The sequence below is a fragment of the Nipponia nippon genome, unplaced genomic scaffold (assembly GCF_047370975.1).
Source record: "Nipponia nippon isolate SJK-2023a ecotype South Korea unplaced genomic scaffold, ASM4737097v1 scaffold_5, whole genome shotgun sequence".
NCBI classification, from domain to species: Eukaryota; Metazoa; Chordata; class Aves; order Pelecaniformes; family Threskiornithidae; genus Nipponia; species Nipponia nippon.
In genome coordinates this window covers 89566188-89584973 of record NW_028262369.1, presented here as the reverse complement: position 1 = coordinate 89584973, position 18786 = coordinate 89566188, and the positions used below count along the sequence as shown (strand labels likewise).

General features: G+C 45.9%; 1 protein-coding gene across 4 annotated transcripts in view; it reads left to right on the top strand.

The window, feature by feature from the left end:
• The window catches only part of HEG1 (heart development protein with EGF like domains 1), a 56130-nt gene extending 43020 nt beyond the window's left edge, over window positions 1-13110 (top strand). For all 4 annotated transcript variants that reach the window (XM_087733167.1, XM_087733166.1, XM_087733169.1 and 1 more), the window contains exons 19-23: window positions 2366-2408; window positions 2520-2557; window positions 3102-3189; window positions 4697-4871; window positions 6418-13110. In XM_087733167.1, the coding sequence (XP_087589293.1) occupies window positions 2366-2408; window positions 2520-2557; window positions 3102-3189; window positions 4697-4871; window positions 6418-6567 (494 nt within the window). In that variant the 3' untranslated portion in view covers window positions 6568-13110. The remainder of the gene's footprint in view (window positions 1-2365; window positions 2409-2519; window positions 2558-3101; window positions 3190-4696; window positions 4872-6417) is intronic.
• Window positions 13111-18786: the final 5676 nt, after the last annotated feature.

Below are 18786 nucleotides of genomic sequence, written 5' to 3'. Positions count from 1 at the left end.
CATCGTTGGTGCCAGTTGCTATGGCAAGTCTGTGCCTAGAGCTGCAATATTCATGATGTGAGTGCATCACTCATCTGCATCCACACACCCCGCAGGGAAAATGGCATGCTGAGTGACATGAGACGCTTAGTAAATGGTATATAGGCAAACAGTATTTCAGTATGATCACAAGCAAGGCCAGGCATCCAAGAGCAGAGTGCCAGGCACACTGTGGGTTGCGTCTCCTGGAAAGCAGAGACTTGGGCAGAGCCACAAAGGGGGCCTGGCAGGCAAAGAAGAGGTCCCCAGCTCTGACTTGTAAGGCTAATACGATCCCTGGGTGCATTTAGGGATCACGGGCAGGCAGAAGAGGGGAAGTTTTGTTATCCCTGGGCTTGCGACATCTATTTCTGGGAACCAGAAATCAAAAGGGTCAAAGAGAACCTGTGAGCGTTCAGAGAAAAGCTGCAATAACCAGGGAGACTCAAAGATCTCAGTGCACTTGGCTTTATTAAAGGCAAAGGAGTGATTTGATGGTGAGGAGGAGAAATGTGTTCACATAACCTTTTCCAATCTAGCAAGTAAACATCCAAAGGCTGGAATTTGACACTGGGATAATTCAGACCAGAAAGAAGGTGAATGTTTTTAATGGCTGGGGAAATTAATTTTATGAGCATCTGACCCAGGGTTGTGGTTGATTGTCCGTCACTGAAAATGCTAAAATCAATCTTGGATGGTTCTCTAAAACGTAGCTCCAGTTCAACTATTTGATTTGAAACTGGAATTAAATTTAGGGAAGTTCTGTGACCTGTATTATGAGGGGGAGGTCGCAGCCACATCGCTCCCTGCTGGCATCAGTATCGCTTGTTGCTGGTGCTGGAAGAGCCACAAACTCCTGAATCCAGCCAGAAAACGAGTGCTCTCTCTTGGTTTACTGTGATATTGCCACCCCATCCTAATGGACAACGTTGCACGTTTGTCCTTCTTTTCTTCCTCCCTCCCCTCCTGTGCTAAGTGTTTCTGAAAATACAGTTGCCAGCTGTGCCAGAGGGGAAGAGGCATCTGGTGTGCTGGGAGCAGCAGAGGAGGAGGAGAGGAGGCGAGGGCTTTGCTGCGGCTCTGCTGGGCAGCCCCCTCCTCTCCCCGCGGATTTCCTCGCGCTTGCCGGGCTTAGAGGGCACCCGAGCTTTCGGCTGCGGGTTATCCCTGCGGTTGAAGAGCAAGGCAGAGGGAAGAGGGCTTGAGAGCTGCTGCCTCACCATTTTTAAGCATATGGTGTTTGAGGGGGGAAAAAAAATCCATGAGTATTTTTGTTTTCACTTAACAATCTAGTTTTATTCCCTGTGAAGTGTGCTGCGGGGGTTTCCCAGACCCCTGGGTGATGTCTTGCAGACCCCCAAGGGCTGCTACATGGGCTGTCCCTCTGCCCAAAGCGACTCCATCCCTGTCACCCCTACTCAGGTCTTTGAGCAACCACCTTCGCTGCCTCTGCGAAAGGCAGCAGATCTGCAGGAGCTCTGGTGGGACTATTGCTGAGAAAAACAGTGATCTTATTGGTAATTTGAAGCTTATAATTGTATGTCCAATGTGTCATCACCTTTGCTGTTCATCAGAAGGGTAGTATAATTTTCTCAGATAATTCAGATGATAAGATAGCTATCCTTTAAGCACAGCACTTATTTTGAAGTGATGGCTTCAGTTTTTTACCAATATTTTGTACATAGCAGTTTTCTGGGTTATTTAGACCTAGTAAAAAATTTAATTTATATTCTATAATAAAATATGATATTTAAAAATTTGATTTAGCTCCAAATTTGAAATAAATTTTTTAAAGTGACATTTTTCAGAGGCAAAACCTAACATATCACTTTGGGTTAACCATGACTCTGTTTGCATAACATTTCATTGCAGTACTAACATTTAAAAGTAATGAATAACGTGCATCAACAGTGCAAGTAGCGCTGTTCAAATGAAGTTTCGAAACAAAAACTGGAGACACTTGCAGATTTTTTACACTGCTATTTTGTGGGAAGCAATACAAGTGTGCAGTGAGTTTCCATTTGGGCAAGGAGAGGTTCTGCTGGGAATTACGTTACCAGCTGCTCACACTGTCCCAGGCTCTGGGCTAGCTCTGCCGGGAAGCCCTGAAATGGTCCCATCAAAGCCAAGAGGGAGGTGAATTTAAGTGCGTGGTGTTTTGCCTGAACCAGAGGAGATCTTGCATCACGTCAGAGTGCATGGCGTTGCTGCTGTGCCAGCAGCGCAGAACGGCTTGTCGGGCCTCAGGGTTGTTTGGGGTGAGGCTGCCGTGGGAAGCAGCGATGGGAAATGCCTCCCCTGCACCACTACGCGGTGCTCATGGCCCTTCTCTCTTCTCTGTTTTTAGCCTGTGAAGATGGATATAAGCTGGAAAATGAGACCTGTGTGAGGTATGGTGACTGTTCTGCCCTCTTCCTACCCCACCATCCTTCTTAATATTGCTTTGGTGATCTGTCAGCACAACTAAGCTGCTGAAACTCCCTGTTGTTCTCTGTTACCAGCTGCCCGTTTGGCTTAGGTGGATTCAACTGTGGAAACCGTAAGTACCGAGTTTTGTTTCTTTTAATTTCCACAGCGTCAGAAATGGGAAATTTGAAACAAGTAATTGCAAACGATTGTGTCTAAAATGCAGTAGGTACACGCTACTCTTGTCAGTGTTTTTCGTTTCTTCATTTTCTGTTGAAAATTATTTTGTTGACCTTCTTTGACAAAGTTGACTTAATGTTGTCTCCTAAGGAAAGGAGGTGTCCTTTCTCTGGATACTCTGTCATCATAGCACATATAGGGGGCACTCTTGAAGCAAGATATTCAGAGGTGAATCCATGAAATATCGTTTGAATTATTCTGATCTATCAGTGAAGGGAACCTGTCCCCTAGGGAAACAAGAGCTTCTTCTTCCTTCAGCAGGAGATCCCCAACTCCATCCATTTCACTTGACAATTTAAGGCAATATGGCTTACAGAGTGAGTTAAAATGGGAAATAAACAGTTAATCCTTTTGCATGAGGCCTGTAGATATGTTTACATTAGCATATACAACCACATCGCTGTTTCTAAGTAAGTCTCTCTCTCTCCCGTTTGTAGCATATCAGCTCATCACTGTGGTGATCGCGGCTGCAGGAGGGGGACTTCTGCTTATCATGGGCATAGCCCTGATTGTCACCTGCTGCCGGTAGGTACCACCACCGGCCACGGCTCACGTGGCATCCTCTCAGTGGGTTACACCACACTTAGTGCTCCACACGTGAACCCTGAAGGACCAAAACATAGGTGAACATATAGGAAAGCTAAGGAGGTGGGGTAATCAGAGATACTGAAGTATTACATTGTGCTTTCTTTTGGGGCATGTCTTTTTTTTTTTTTTTTTTTTTTTCTTCCCAGCAACCAGGCTAAAAAAATTCAACTCAGTGTCTCTTAAGGATGCACCTGGCAATCATGTCCTCTAAGGATGGAGAGGCAAAGGAGTCCTTCTCACTCAGAGCTGTAAGGCAGCCAGGGAGCAGTCTCCAAAAATGCAAGCTAAGTAGAAAGGAGAAGTTTAGGTAACAGGAGGGGTTACGGGCCATTGCTCAAGTGGTGTTTGAGTGTATTTAAGGCTATTTTCATTTTCCTTTATGGACAACTCCTGCATTTGCTCTCAGTCTGTGTGTCTCTCCCTCTCAGACACACACACGCATGTACACGTAGTTCCCATAATGTACACACGTAGTTCCTGTACCAACAGGTAAGTTTGGACTAGAACCAAGATGTGCTTGCTGAGGAAGCTCTGCTTCATGATTTATACATCATGAAAAGGGCTGGCTTGCAGTAACATCCTCTCCCCCCCATTCCAGCTCCCAAATCTAGGATTTCAAAGCACTCTGATTAAAGTCAGCATCTGGATTTATCAGTAACACAGGCGAGGCAGTGGTTTGGTTGGCACAGTGGTGTGCACTTGTTCCCACATATTTTGAGCCAGGGGGATGCCAGCAAGTCCCAGCCAGGAGGTATGATGGCCAGTACACCTCCAGGCCTCAGAGTGCAGATCTCTGCAGGGATGGACTGATCTTCTCATGAGTCCTGGCCTTTGGCAGGTTATGAGACTTCCTGGAGGGTACTCTACTTTGAACTGGAAGTGTCACCAAAGTCCACTCATACAACATGGTATTCATGTAGGGGCATATGGTGTCATTCAGACTGGCCAGCTTGCAGGCCTTCCTTCTTAGGAATTAACATAGTGCCTAGAAGTGCTGTGGTTAAGCACTTGGAGATTTGAATAGCATGGGGGCTCCCATACATTTTTCTTTCTTCCTGGATTTCCATCATTTTTTCATTGACTCAGGTGAACACACACATTTTTAAGAGACAAAGGGCATAAGCTGGAACAGGAGAGGTTCAAACTGAATGTAGGGAAAAACTCTTTCACCAAGAGGACAGTAAGGCAGTGGAACAGGTTGCTCAGAGAGGTTATGCCATCTCCGTCCTTGGAGATTTCAAATTCCACCCTGAGTAGCATGATCTGACCTCATATCCAATTTTGCCTTGGAGCAGAAGATTGGACTATAGCCTTTCTGAGGTGATCTTTGTTCCTAGTCAAGGTTTACAGCTTCAAGTAAATCTCCTGACATCACATCAGAAATGCATACAAGATAGCAGGATACGTTGTATGTTTTCACTTTCCTTCATTCTATTATAAACAGGAAGAATAAAAATGACATAAGTAAACTCATTTTCAAGAGTGGAGATTTCCAGATGTCGCCATATGCTGAATATCCGAAGAACCCCCGGGCACAGGAGTGGGGCAGAGAGACCATCGAGATGCAAGAGAACGGAAGCACCAAGAACTTGTTGCAGATGACAGATGTGTATTATTCGGTATCTATCCATAGCTTAGCTATTAACCCTTTGGGCCTCATACAGCAAAGACACATTCCTTTATTTTTGGAAGGACAGATCCCTTTCCTGCAAAATAAACGAGCAAATAAATGGCTTCCATAGACAGCAAGGCATTGGTAGTCCTATGGACTCCAGCTATTACACATGTGGTGAATATCACAAAGAGATGTCATTAGGAAGAGTGCTAGGGAAGTGTATAGGAACATTTTGGTAGATGCCTAAAAAGCCCAATCCTAGAGTAGACAAGGAGAGTTAAAGGTTTTGGACAGGCTGCTAGGAATTCCTGTGGGTAGTTTTCTCCCTTCTGCCCTCACTGATGATGCTGGAAGGTTGAGACCTCTGCCTGGGGAACTTCACCCCAGGTTGGGAAGATGCTGGCGCATCCCTCCAGCTCTGGGGGAACAAGCGGTAGGGAGGAAGTGGTGGAGGAGTAATAGGCTGTGTAGAGCAGAGAAAGACGCAAGCACAAGACCTGCTGTCATGGTTGGTACCACCTGCTAATGTCTGTGTCCAGAGCTGTGATGCTGCTGTATCATCTGTCACTAATCTACAGCAATACACTGGATGTACTTAAGATGTGTGGGGGTTACTCATGTGAGTGAAGGTTGCAGAATTTCAGCCAAGTCACACATTCTGGATTCCTGCTTTCCAGAGCAGAGGGCAGTGAGCAATATTTTTCTGGCTTGTATTTTAAGTTTTCCAGTAAGCAAGTTTATTGGGTTGCACAGGATGAAGGGAAATAATCTTCCTTCCTGCTTCCAGTAAGAATGAGAGATTGGGAAATTAAAATGCATTTCCTAAACATTTTTTCAGACTTCTATTATGCTGGTGACTAGAAAGGGGAGCTTTTTAGCAAGGAGCAGGTGATGAGGGCTTTGCATGGATCTGCTCTGCAACAGATGAAACCAGGTGGTCTCTGGGTCACATGTTGTTTACTGGGTAAAAGGATTGTACAGTCTTGGTCTTAGACATCAAATTTCCTCAACCAAGTGTCCCCAGGACATTTTCTAAAATAAGAGAAGGGAAGAGAAAGGAAAGTCAGATCACTTTGTATTTCAAGTGCCTGTGTTGGGGGAGAAGGTACCTATGGTTAATGGGGAGAGAAGTGCTCCCAGGTAATACTCAAAGCAGGAGCCTGACTTTGATTTTCTAGAAGCATTTCCTTTAAGGATGGGTCTGGGACAATATCCTTTTCGTGAGAGTTGTTTCAGTGCCTGAGCTCATCAGCACAATTCTCTTGGATTAAAAATTAACTGTGCACTTAGACTGTACTTGGTGGAGTCAGATAAACTTCAAGTCTGCTAATTGGTAAGATGTCAAAACTGGATTGCATCAGAATAATCCCTTCAGGCAATGCATAACTCCTACAGTAAAAATCATTCTAGGTTATAGAGATCATTAGCGATCACGTTGTTCCTTCTAGGTACTGAAATAACTGCTGGGAAGGGTGGTAAGACTGTGCCTGAAGGAGCATTTGAGTGTGAGACTAAGACCCTTTTTATTTAATTTTTTTTTGCTAATACAGCCAACTGGACTGAGAAATCCTGAACTGGAAAGAAACGGACTTTATCCTCCCTACACTGGTTTGCCTGGATCTCGACATTCATGCATCTACCCTGGACAATACAATCCATCCTTCATTAGTGATGAAACCAGAAGAAGAGACTATTTTTAGCAAGGAGTGGAGAGGGAGTGGAAGATTGACACAGTTTTGTGGCCCTTGATCCCTGGGTACAATCTGTCTCGTGGGCAGTTCGGCCCACATCAGTCTTACTCTTCCCATTTAACAGGAAGGACTTTGAACTCCATGCTGAGCGGTGCCACCTCGAGGAATGGTTACACTTGCTGAGCAGCAGAGAGAAGAAGGAGGAGGAGGGAACGGCTCAAGGTGCACACCACTAAAAGACCCAGACGGAAGTTAACACGTACTCTGGATTTGTTCTGTGCTGCTGCTTCACTCTTTACGCTACATGGCAAGCATGGATCAGTACAGGCAGATGAACTGTGCCCAGCACTCTGCATTGAATACCACTAGGGAGTGTTTTGTTTACAGGTCTTGTTCACTGTTGACTGTGCTTGTCTTCTTAGTCAGCCTTCATGCAAAGATTCACTGTGCATCTCCTTTTGGTAGGGCAAGTTTGTCCACTCCTTTTTCCATTGCTGCATTGCTTTCTGCTTCGTACACGTCAGGGAAGCTGGCTGGTCCTCTGGCCCTCACCTTCTTACTGGTAGAAGTTCTCCAGATGCCTGGGTCCTTGCTGAAGCCTGGGGCCTGGCGATGTTGGCTGAATTAATGCGTTGATTGTCTCCAAGGAGTATCGGAAAGTGAGTCATGCCACTGCAATTCTAGCTGAAAAAAAGGCACAATTGATCCTGTCCACTGCTTTGAAAACTTCCTGTATGTAGGGAAGAGTCTAAGCATGTTGTTTTGTCAACCAGTGTTGTTCAGAAGTGATGCCACTACACGTCATCATAGTGCTTCCGTATAGGATCTTACGGGGCTCTGTTTCCCTGCAGGGATTTAAATGCCTGTAGAAACAGCAATATAATGTTAAATAGTTGCTCACAGGGAAGAAAAACATGAGCTGGGAATTCAGCATGCTCTTTACAAAGAATCTGGGAAGGAGCAATAATGCTATAGCCCTGGTTGGGCAGGTGGAACATGAATTCCGGGCACTGCAGATGTGACACAGTTTTCAAACCTCCACAGCCCACCTTGACTTCAGTAGGAACTGTGGAGGCTTTCAGTACATTGCGAAATAAGGCTCACTGCAGTCAGTTGCATTTAAGGAAGAGAAAAACGTGATGCTTTCAATCTAGCGGACAAAGATGGCTTACGTTGAAGTGTTTTGCTTTCTTACATCCTAGTTTCGAGTGATTCAGACCAGGCGGGTTTCCTCACCTAGGTATGTTAATTCATATTAATCACCTCGGCAGAAGCTGAAGCATGTAAGTTATTACATTTCTCACCAAAGATCAGATTGAAAGCTCACGGTCTGTATTCTGACCTGAGCTGGGTGTTGAAAGACATCTTCCTAATGAAGTGCTTATGTTTACTGCAGTGTCAACCTGAGTCATCCAAACCCTGTTCAGATACAGGGTCTGGATACGGATCCTTCCCCTGAATGTGACTGTGCTTTTAATTAAAGGTGGCTGCTTGTATGAGGATAACAAATAGCACAATTCCTTGGCCATTAACCCACCATCTCTGTAGTGCATGCCTAGGCTAGTTTCACTGAAGGGCACATACCCTCTGATATTGCCTTCTCCTCCACAGTGCTCGAAAAGACACTGTGCCTACAAGTAAGTTCATAAGGTAGCTCAGCTCACTGAAGCACTGAGGACCATGGGATGCGTCCCCCAAAATACCTAACCTCCAGTGAGATCAGCAGTTCAGGTGCTGATGTGTTGTGTGGTTGCTCACCAGAGGCAAACCTGGGGTGATGAGGAGCCCTCCACCAGGGAGCAGGTAGTAGTACTTGCGTCCTACAGATGCTGTGAGTCCCCAGATCCTTTTCCAGCACTTCGAAGGCTATTGTATTCCCTAACAAAAGTGAGCAGCAGCTATCCAGAGGAAGGGCAGCTAGCGCTAGGCGGTCCTCAGCTGCGTGGGCTAAGAGGTTTCTGGTTCCTGCTCACCTTTACTTCTGTTTTCTCAAAACTGCAGGGCAGGAAAGGCCCCACAAATGTGCTTGAGAACACATAGTTTGGTGCACCAGCTATAGCACACAAACACAGTGTCTTTTTATGCCTCACACCTTATCTACTATGTAGAAACAGCAGTGTGGGCTTGCAGAAAAACAGGACTTTATGGATGCCTAGGGCAGTATGCTTTGCACTTACATGATCTTATGGTGACGATGCATGCAACTTCATGTCTGTCTGATCCATAATCAACGTTGCAGGTGGTAGTACATGGCTTATCTTAACTGTAGGGAGGAAATGAATGGATGCTCATGGGAAGTACAGCTGCCTAAGGAGCTATATTTAAGGAAAACTCTAGTTACAATGTCCTGTTCCCTGACACGCTGATCAGTGTTTCCAGTCTGTGAATGATGTTGTTCTCCCTTTTGTTAGCAGCCAATATCTTAATTACACAGGATCCACTGGATGATGCGAATTAAGGGCTTGGCTCTGCTGTGCTGTGGGATCCTTCAAAGAGGACATTGGCAGGGTCGTTTCTGTGTGGGTGAGTTGCCTCTGTTTTTGAGAGTGCCTAGGACAGAAAGGGCTACCTTTCCCATGGTATGGAGGAGGGTTTTGTATGTGTTACAAAAGAAAGGGATGGAATTCATGCTAAATCTAAATCCAAAGCATAGAGACAAGCACTGGGCTCTCCCCCTATTTACTAAAGCAGCTTAGCAAAAAGGAAGAGTGTCCCAGCAATGATGGCAGGATTTAACCATGGGCCAGCATTTTGCCAGATAGGGAAGAGTTTAGGCACATGCTTATAGGTAAATATGTTTAATTGCTTGGTTAGTTCAAAGACTGGGAAATGTTCCTCTGTGTGTGCCAAGTACAAAGGACAAAGTAGGAAATTCCAATTCACAATTGCAGATCAATCCTTATATATAAAGAGTAACATGGACTGTATGAACAAAACTCCTGGTCTGTATCTCACAGCAAATTGCAAATTGCAAGGGATTTGAGTGGAAATGAGATAGGACTGTTCCTAATTGAGATCACACAAAAGTTGGCAAGTAATTAATTTTCATTTCTTAATGGTCTTCAAATTCTTCTTAATGCTGTATCTGGAGTGAAAGGGTCTCGGTAAACCCAGCAGGATTTATTGAGTGAGGACTGCAAAACTTGGCCTTTTCCAAAAGAAAGAACTTTATTGCAGTGAAATTTTCTCTCTGCCAGAGCAGGTAAACATTGGGAACTTTCTTATGAGAATGTGTCCATTGCAGCCTGACCTTCCTTTTAGCTTTGGTAAGAAAGGAGTCATGGAGCCAATGCATATTCCACAGGAGGAGGAAAAGGGTCTCTCCTGACCTGCAGCACCTTCTCTGGGTGTCCTAGGATGCCCCGCTCAGCAGGCAGGGGAGGATTTAGGCAGGTGTCAGTACCAGGGTGAGCGCAGGTGCTTTCCCACGCAGTGATCCAGGAAGTCTTTGCAGAGCCAGCGGGTGCAGCCCGGGGTGATTCAGCCCCCGGGTCTCCAGCAGCCCAGCCGCTCCCCGTGCTGCAATGCTTCCGTCTTCACCTAAGCCCCACCGGCTCCCAGCTCCACTAGGACAGAAGGGATGGGTGCAGTGTGTTTTGCCACAATTTAGGACAGTAATTTTACTGCAATTATTTACTACCACATCCCAATATCAATGGGCTTGCCCGGCCACGGCAGGGATGTGACCTGTTTCTGTGCAGCTTGCCTCCGTTAGAGCTGCCACCAGGATCCTCTCTGTCTGCTTCCATCTCTGCCATAAACGAAGCACCCTCTGGCAGTGGAGTGGGGTTTGTCGCTCCTCTCGGATGTGAGAGGGGTCTTCACATGCCCTTAAGCCCACTTTCAAATGCAGATGCCTCTTTGTTCGGTACCTAACTCCCTGTAGGATGCCTAAATAAATGCAGCTTATTTCTCAGACTATTTAGATTACTTTTAGCTATCCCAAATTGCAAATTTTGAACATACTGGATGTTTTTTGCCAAGGGGAATTGCTCTCTGTCCAAGAGAATAAGGTAGAAGTGGCATGTTTCTTGTAAGGAGGATGCAAGTGGTTCAGCCAGATGTGGGGAAAGGAAGAAAAACTACACCAACACTGCACAGAAATCTGCTCTTGCTCCTGGCTGCTGTGGAAAGCTAGGGAAGCAGTCAGCAAGGGCCCACAGGCAGTTTTGTGGGTGGATTTTTGATTAACTTTGGAAAAAATGCTAATTCTGTTGCTTGACAGGAAAGGATGTGGGAGGCACACATTTGCTGCTATGGTGCTCTGCCAATTGCGCTGACAAAAGCCCCTCACCCACAGAAATACTCCCGGCAGCCAGCCTAGGAGAGGCAGGTCCAGTGAACAGAGCAGAAAAATGCAGATTTGAGGGATCATTCAAAAGGGAGACTCATACGTGCAGCCTTTCTGTGTCCCTGCCATGCACCGCTGCTCGCCCTGGCCAGCCCTCCCTGCTGCACTGGAAAAATCAGGGGCCTTTTGCATACTGTTGAAATCTCACAGCACTGACTTGGGCTATAGGAGGAAAAACAGGACAGGGGCATTTTGATGCCCTTTGTCCTCCATGTTGAAAGCAGCAGGTAACACAGCAGCAATGAATCTCATTGCTGTTGCAGCATTTCCCATAAGTCCCACTGTTACGGTCACGTACTGCGTCAGCCCTTGTGACCAGCCGTCTAAAAGGTATTTGACTCCACACTAAGCGGCAGTAAAAGGCTTTAAAAAAGAGCAATAAATTGCAGTTAAAGGTGTGTTTGTCATTGTGAAATTGTTTGTGCCGATACTTGTAAAGGTTGTTTACTGGGAGCCGAGTGAGCAGCAGAGCGGGTTTGGACATTGCTGTAGACACACCAAGTGCTTTCCCAGGACTTGTCTCTAATGCTGGTCAATGGCCATATCCGTTCCAAATCCAGCTGGATTTCTCATTCCCTCATAATGATGTTTAATCCTTAGTTTTCTTCCTTAAATTAAGAAGAACGTATGCATTTTACTTAAATGCTCTTCCTGTGCCGACTAATGTTTTTTCCTCTTTACACACAAAGGACCTAATCCAGCATCCATTAGAGTGACTGGGGTAGCTCTCTCATGGAATGTAATGAAGTTTTTTTAGGCCTAAATTATTCCACCGCCAGGGTCACCTGTGTGTAGTACATGCTTTCCCGTGGCTCTGTGTTCTGCCTATTTCTATGATACTGTTGCTGCCTTTCCGTGTTGTATTTATTTTTTCGAAGTATACTTATTACTGTAGCAGGACCTGTATTATGTGAGATTGAACAAACCACGTTCAAGATCTGAAACACTTTCCTGAGAAGAGAATGAATGTGAATTTTGCAAGTTGTTTTACTGATCAGCCAACCTGTTTCCTATCGTGTAAGATCTTCTAGGGATGTAGAGGTGCTTTCTGAAGTCACAGATAAGAAGTACTCGTCAGCTCACTCTTACTTGTCCCTTCATAAATGAAGCAAGATTTCCCAGTTTTGAAAGGGGTATGCACTGTGTGCTTGTAAGATTTTGGGAGCTTTGCAATGTGTATTTAATTCTTTGTTCCCTTGAACAGCTGAAATTGAAAAGCAGGACAGAAATCCATGAAAGGGTAAGAAATAAAAATAAAAAAAAAAAAAAAGAAGTAAGGAATATGCTTATTGGTTTTCAAGAAGTAAACATCTAAAGCGAGTGTGGCTTCTGTACTGTAAGGTCATATGTGGGATGACACCTCTTCTGTATCTAGTTTGTGTTGCATGAGTGTAATATCCTTGGTGAGGGAAAACCTACAGAGGGTGCCTGGTGTTCCTCAAAAGTAGCAAGTAAATGCTAAGTTCCCTGGTCTTTATTGGTACAATGCTAGAAGGGATGGGGGTCTTGCTTGGGTTAATGACTGCAGCAGGCAACCCCCAGATCTGCAAAATCCTGTATGGAAAAGTCCTGTGGAATACAGTAAAAACTGATCACTTCTCTTGAACAACACCATAGAATTCGTCTGACATAAAAGGTGTCCAATAAAATCTGCTAGGACGGGTTTACTTTAAAGAAAAAAAAAAAAACAACGAATAAACATTTAATAGTTTCCTTTTTGGAAGGAAATTCTGTTAAACTCAGTCATTTGTTTTAAGTCCTGTTAAATTCTACAGGACTTTCTCCTAACAGAAGGTCAAACTTGGTGTGTAAAATCATAATGGTTTATTTGAGCAGCTTTCAGAATTACAGTAGTAAAGCTCACCTCTTGTGAGCTCTATTTCAAAAGGTAAATTTTCAGCATTTGTTTGTGCTTCTTTTATCAACCTGAATGTAAACCTGCTTTATGTTCTTGACATTGCCCTATTTCCTTCCCTGTATCTCTGAATGTTTGCTTCCAAGTCGCCGGGGTTCTGAGAACATTTTTGAAACCAGTATTATTTAAAGTTGTATCATATTTTCAGCCTCCACTAATTATACAGGACTGTAGTAGCAAAATATAATTTTTAAGGATTGGATTATTTTTATACCTGCATCCAATATTATTAAATCTGGCGTTCTAGTCAGTATCATAAAAGGATACAATAAAACTATGAATATTACTTTGTCTTGGCTTTTTTATTGTCTTTAGCTTTCCCTGTAGAGAGATGCATATGCAATTTCAGATTGTTTTAATAATAATTAGAAATCTAATCTATAAAATAAGAAATTTTTTAGTTCTTTCATTCCTCTGGTGGTGCGTGGTGATTGAATAACAAAAATGAAAAGCAAAGAGGAAATGGGTATGTTCTGTTAGTTGTGCTAAAAGAACTTCTGCTCAGATGAAATACAAGTTCTGTTCTGATGTTTATTTCAGTAGCATTAAGCAACTCAAAGTTTAGTTTTAAACTTTTCCTCAGTTTAATTTTTCATCCTGCTGGAAATGCAAGAGGCTTGGTGAAGTTGTGTGTTTGTGTGTGTGAGTGCATGTTGGAGGGGAGGAAAACGTCAGGAGAGGTTGGTGCAGCAGGGCTGTTGGCAAGGGCAAGAGACTGGACCTGACCACAGTGAGATCGGTCCTACCTCACTAAGTGCCACCGGGGACTGTGAAGAACATACAGCTGAGTGTCTCTTGGAGGAAGAAGGAGGGTACCTTGAATCTGGATGAACATAATGCCCAGCCCAGGCTGCTGAGAAGAGGCGTGATGTGGAAGAGCATCCGGAGTAACAGCAGGTATGTTCATCTGGGACAATCTTTTCCTATACTGCTCCAGAGGAGTACAACACTCAACTGTGATAGCAATTGGATGGGACTATGGTGGGATTCATCTGCTCTACCAAAAGTTAGGTGGCCAGTTTGAACCTAACCATGGCTCCTCCAGTAGCCATGAAAAGAGACAAACATCTGCAGAGGGTAGCTCACCCCATGGTAAGATTTCCCTTACCCTTGACAGTAGTGTCACAAGATCCCACACTAGACAGCTGCCCTAGATGAAGTGAGTGCCACTCGCAGAGAAATGGTGAGTCTAGAACATACTTCTTGCTACATCCTGACACTTTAGTCTACTTTCTATGGTGATGTAATACAGAATTGTGTTATATGCCTGCTCCTTGTCTAGTAAGACTCCAGGGGGAAAGTAAAGCAGAGAGTAACCCTATTAAATCCTGAGGTTCTGTTCATTTGCAAGAGAAGGACTGTTACAGTGCCTCAGTTTTATTACCAATACTATTGCCAGTTGTTCTATTTTCTGTGTGATGTTGGTATCTTTTAAAGAAATTGGCAGTGCAAAAGGACTGTTCACAACATTGCCATGAGCCCAGGTAAAAGACCTTTGCAGTTATGGACAAGCACATGATTTAACAGTCCTGCCCACTTCAGATTTGCATACCAGTGCCTCGAAGACCATCGAATGCGTTCCCAGTGTGGGCCCTCAACCATGTTTGGAACCACCTGAAAAGAAGTCAAAGTGCATCTGCTTCCCCTGATTATGGGTGAATCTGTATGTATAGCATTTTGATTTAGACTTTCTGGAGGTTTTTTTTAACTTTTAGCTAGTTACAACATATAATATACAGTGGATGAACCAAATTTACATGAGATAGCAAAATGTATAGGAATCTAGTAAGGAATGGGACTGAAAAAATACACAGGAAGGAAATATCCCTCTGATGCACGTGAAGAGCAAAAAAAGACACTTACTCCTACTTCAACATATGTCTTCCAGCAGCATGATTGCCCCTTGATTACATGCAACTTACAGTTAAATAATGAGGCTGTGCAGGACTATGCACCTTCTAATAGATAAACAAGGCCTTTTACCTTTGATACTTCTTTTTCCTGCTCTAAACAAAGATTGAGACAAGAGAATAACTGCTGTGTTTGTTACTAAATATAGCACACTTTTTATTCCATAATAATCATATGACAGTGTTCTCGATTGCTGTACCTGAGCTTTGACGCACAACAGTTTTGTTTTACAGCTTCTGTAAAGTTCATAGAATCATAGAATCACAGAATCATTAAGGTTGGAAAAGACCCTTAAGATCATCGAGTCCAACCGTTAACCTAGCACTGCCAAGCCCACCACTAAACCATGTCCTCGAGCACCACATCTACCCTTGTTTTAAATACCTCCAGGGATGGAGACTCAACCACTTCCCTGGGCAGCCTGTTCCACTGCCTGACCACCCTTTCGGTGAAGAAGTTTTTCCCAATATCCAACCCAAACTTCCCCTGGCGCAGCTTGAGGCCGTTTCCTCTCGTCCTATCACTTGTTACTAGGGAGAAGAGACCGACCCCCACCTCGCTACAGCCTCCTTTCAGGCAGTTGTAGAGAGCGATAAGGGCTCCCCTCAGCCTCCTCTTCTCCAGGCTAAACAACCCCAGCTCCCTCAGCCGCTCCTCATAAGATTTGTGCTCCAGACCCTTCACCAGTTTCGTTGCCCTTCTCTGGCCACGCTCCAGCACCTCCCCGTCCTTCTTGGAGTGAGGGGCCCAAAACTGAACACAGTACTCCATGTGTGGTCTCACCAGTGCTGAAAGTTATTTAGTTATTTCTGCAAAGAAAGTTTTCTCTGTAATTCCTTAAAGGACGTCACAGCTGCTGTGGCTATGTGAGTCTGTCTGGACTAACAGTCAACTATCTGTTGTCTAAATGTGTGCTTAATAACTTCATTAATACTTGCATTCAAGCTCCTGATGTTTCACTGACATCAGTTCTCCTGTTTTGGTAATTCTCTGTGTCTGTTCTCCTAAACCATCAAATCTCTATTACTAATTCCGCCACAAATTGGCAAGCAATGGGGCACAGACAGCCTGTCACCCCCCTTCTCTCCGGGAAGAGCCTGTTGTGACCACCAGTGTGTCACAAAATGGACAGGGGAGGGCAAGCAGAGCCCAAAAGATCTGGCACGTGAAGGTGTATGTCTGTTCAGTGCATTATTTCCTGGAGGAACTGGTGCCTTTTGCATTGCAAATGATTCGCACTTCCCAAACTGTGATCGTGATGAACAGGAACAACCAAGTAAGAATGGAAGTCAACTCTAAAAATATAGGTAATATGCCAGCTCCTGATATGCATTCACTGTACAGAAGAGTTTTAATGTGCAGGACTACACACTCAACCAGTAGATACCAGTATAGCCAGCAAAGCTGCACCATTTACACCTGCTGAAGACCTGACTCTCATTTTCAATAGTGCTCTGTGAAGTTCTCTTGGTCCTACAGGCTCGCTTCAGAGCCAACAGGGAGAAGTTAAGACTTGGATTACTCTAGCTGCACCTTGAGGCAGCATTGGAAAATCAGGACGTATCGCAATGACTGAAGTCTAGATATGGGAGACGGACATCGCCAGAGGACTGGTGGCATACAGCTCTGTCACACACCATCCACAGCCAGGTTTGTCCCCCTCTGCACACCCATTTCCAGCTGAGGCACGTGCTACGGCTCCCCAAATGGCCGGTGTCCGGGGGTGTTAGGTCTCCCTGGGGGCTCACAGCACAGTCTGCTCAGGACTGAAATGTTTTATTCTAATGAGACTTTGGGGTTAGTTTTCGGGTGCCCCCTGAGGCGAAGCGGCGAGGGCGGTGGTGGCCTGGGGTGGAGGTCAGACGCTGCCCGAGCAGGGAGGCACAGCACTCTGGTGCCAGACGCTTCCCAGGCGTTTCGTCCCGGTTTCTGTCAGCTCCCCGGCAAAGGGGAGTTTTAAGGAGGGGCCCAGAGGAACCAAATGGGCTGGGATGGGCGACTGGCATGGGAGAGAGCAGCAGCAGCAGGAGCTGGATCCAGCATGGCCTGGAGGGGCGGCCGGAGGGAGAGGGGGGCTGCGGGGGCCCCGAGCACACCCCAGGCCACCCCGGGGCCGGCTCTGAACCTGGCCACCCTCGCAGGCCGGCCCTGCTCCCTGGCTGGGGGCAGTGGGACAGACCCTGGCTGCCCTTGGCCCCGCAGCTCCCTGACAGTGAGTGTGGGCTGCCTCGAGCCCAGGGCCCCCCACAGCACCGGCTCCTGAGGGACCCCCCCAGCCTGGCCTGAAGCCCCATGGTGCTGCTCCCTGCCCTGGGCAGGCCCACCGCCCCGGGGAAGCCCTGGAGCAGCCCCCGTGACCGGGCCCTGGCCCTGTCACCCCTGGAGGGGGGCATATTGAAACCCCAATACCGGCCTCCCCTCACAGCTGGGGATCTCCCCCACCCCACATAACCACCCTGGCGACCACGCAGGGTGTCCACCATGGGGCTCCCTCAAGAGCTGTGGGCTGGTCCCAGGCAGAGAGGCAGCAACCATTTTTGCTGTCTGTAAGCCACCAATGTTTCCTGGTTCGGTGCAAATTAAATGTTTAGGACAACCCTAAGGTCAGGAAAGACTTGAGTAATACTTCTGGTCTCTCCCACTCTCCTACACACAAGGACAGCCACCCTCTGAATATATGAGATTAGTACACAAGACTGCATGTCTTGTTCTTAAAACAGCAGATCAAACAAAAGCAGGTGAAGGAAGGGGAGAGGCGTTTAAAACACACAGAGCTGTTATTTCGCATTCATAAACATGTTCATAACCTGCCAGTGCTGCTGGCAGTGGAGTTTGCCAGAGGAGACCAGCTCCACAGCCATTAGAGGTGGCTTTGTGAGGGATACACTGATGGGTTGCTAATCCTTCTTGTCCATGCCTGATAATGACGGGATAACCTGTGTTTATTTCAGAGAAAGACTTTACTGGCAGTTGTGGCAGGATCCAGGGTCACACAGACCTTTGAAGTGAGAGAAATGACACCTTTGCCTGAAAAGGAGGAACTGGAAACCACTGTGGGCCATCCGATTTCTAATGGTCTCAAGCAGCGCATTTTACTGGAGCACAAAGCAGAACAAACACACTGTTCAGCTAGAGAACTCGGACAGGTAAGGCAGCTAAAAATAAGAGGATCTGGGGAAACCAGGTCCTGCCCAGAGAGACCTTTCTTCCCATCTTGGTCTTTATCTAGTGATTTTCAGAGGCTTCCTGGGATGCAATGTCAAAAAGTCTCTGTCTCGCACCTATTTCCCCTGCATCACAGCTCTGTTACCTGTTCCATGGCCTTCTGAGCTATTTCTCATTTCTAGATCTGCTGCGGGCTGCCGGCTCCAGCCTGACCATCCCTGCTTCCAAATGTCTCCCCGGCACAAACACGCTTCCTCTAAGAAGGGAGGGCTGCCACCCAGATAAAGTCAAACACCTGCTGGCTGTCCTGCCTGCTCCCCCTTCTCTTGCTGCACCACTTTAGTGAGCCCGTAACACACATAAGATGGCAGCAAACGAAACAGCCGTAATCGCTGCCAGAAGGGCCAAGATCAGTCCTGTTTCTTTGATGTCAAAGATTCAGGTGTTGTCTGTTGCTTCTTACCCTGTTGAGCAGTGAGAAGTGTTTTGGCACAAAATTTTGCTTCTAAGGAAAGAACAATTGGAGTCTGAGGCAGAGCTTGTCTGTACTGGTAATTTATTGCAAGGGAAGCGAGCAGATTATACAGCACCCTCCATTTAGTTTGCATTGAAGGTGTCAGTATGGAGAGCTGGCGGGGGATAGCTGATGTGCTGTCAGTTCTCCTGTCAGCTTATTTAGCAGTAACTTCCTTGTATCAACAGGTCTCAAGCATTTATGACTTAAAGGAAGAACACTGCAGGCCCAGAAATCTTCTCCCAGCCTGAGGAGGAAGAAAAACACAGCTTGGATCTATCATTTGCCGTTTGCCACCATGACGTCAGCTCGGGGCTGAACTCTCTACCTGTGGCTGGGACCTTAAATGAGCTGACGCCAGAAGAGAAAAGC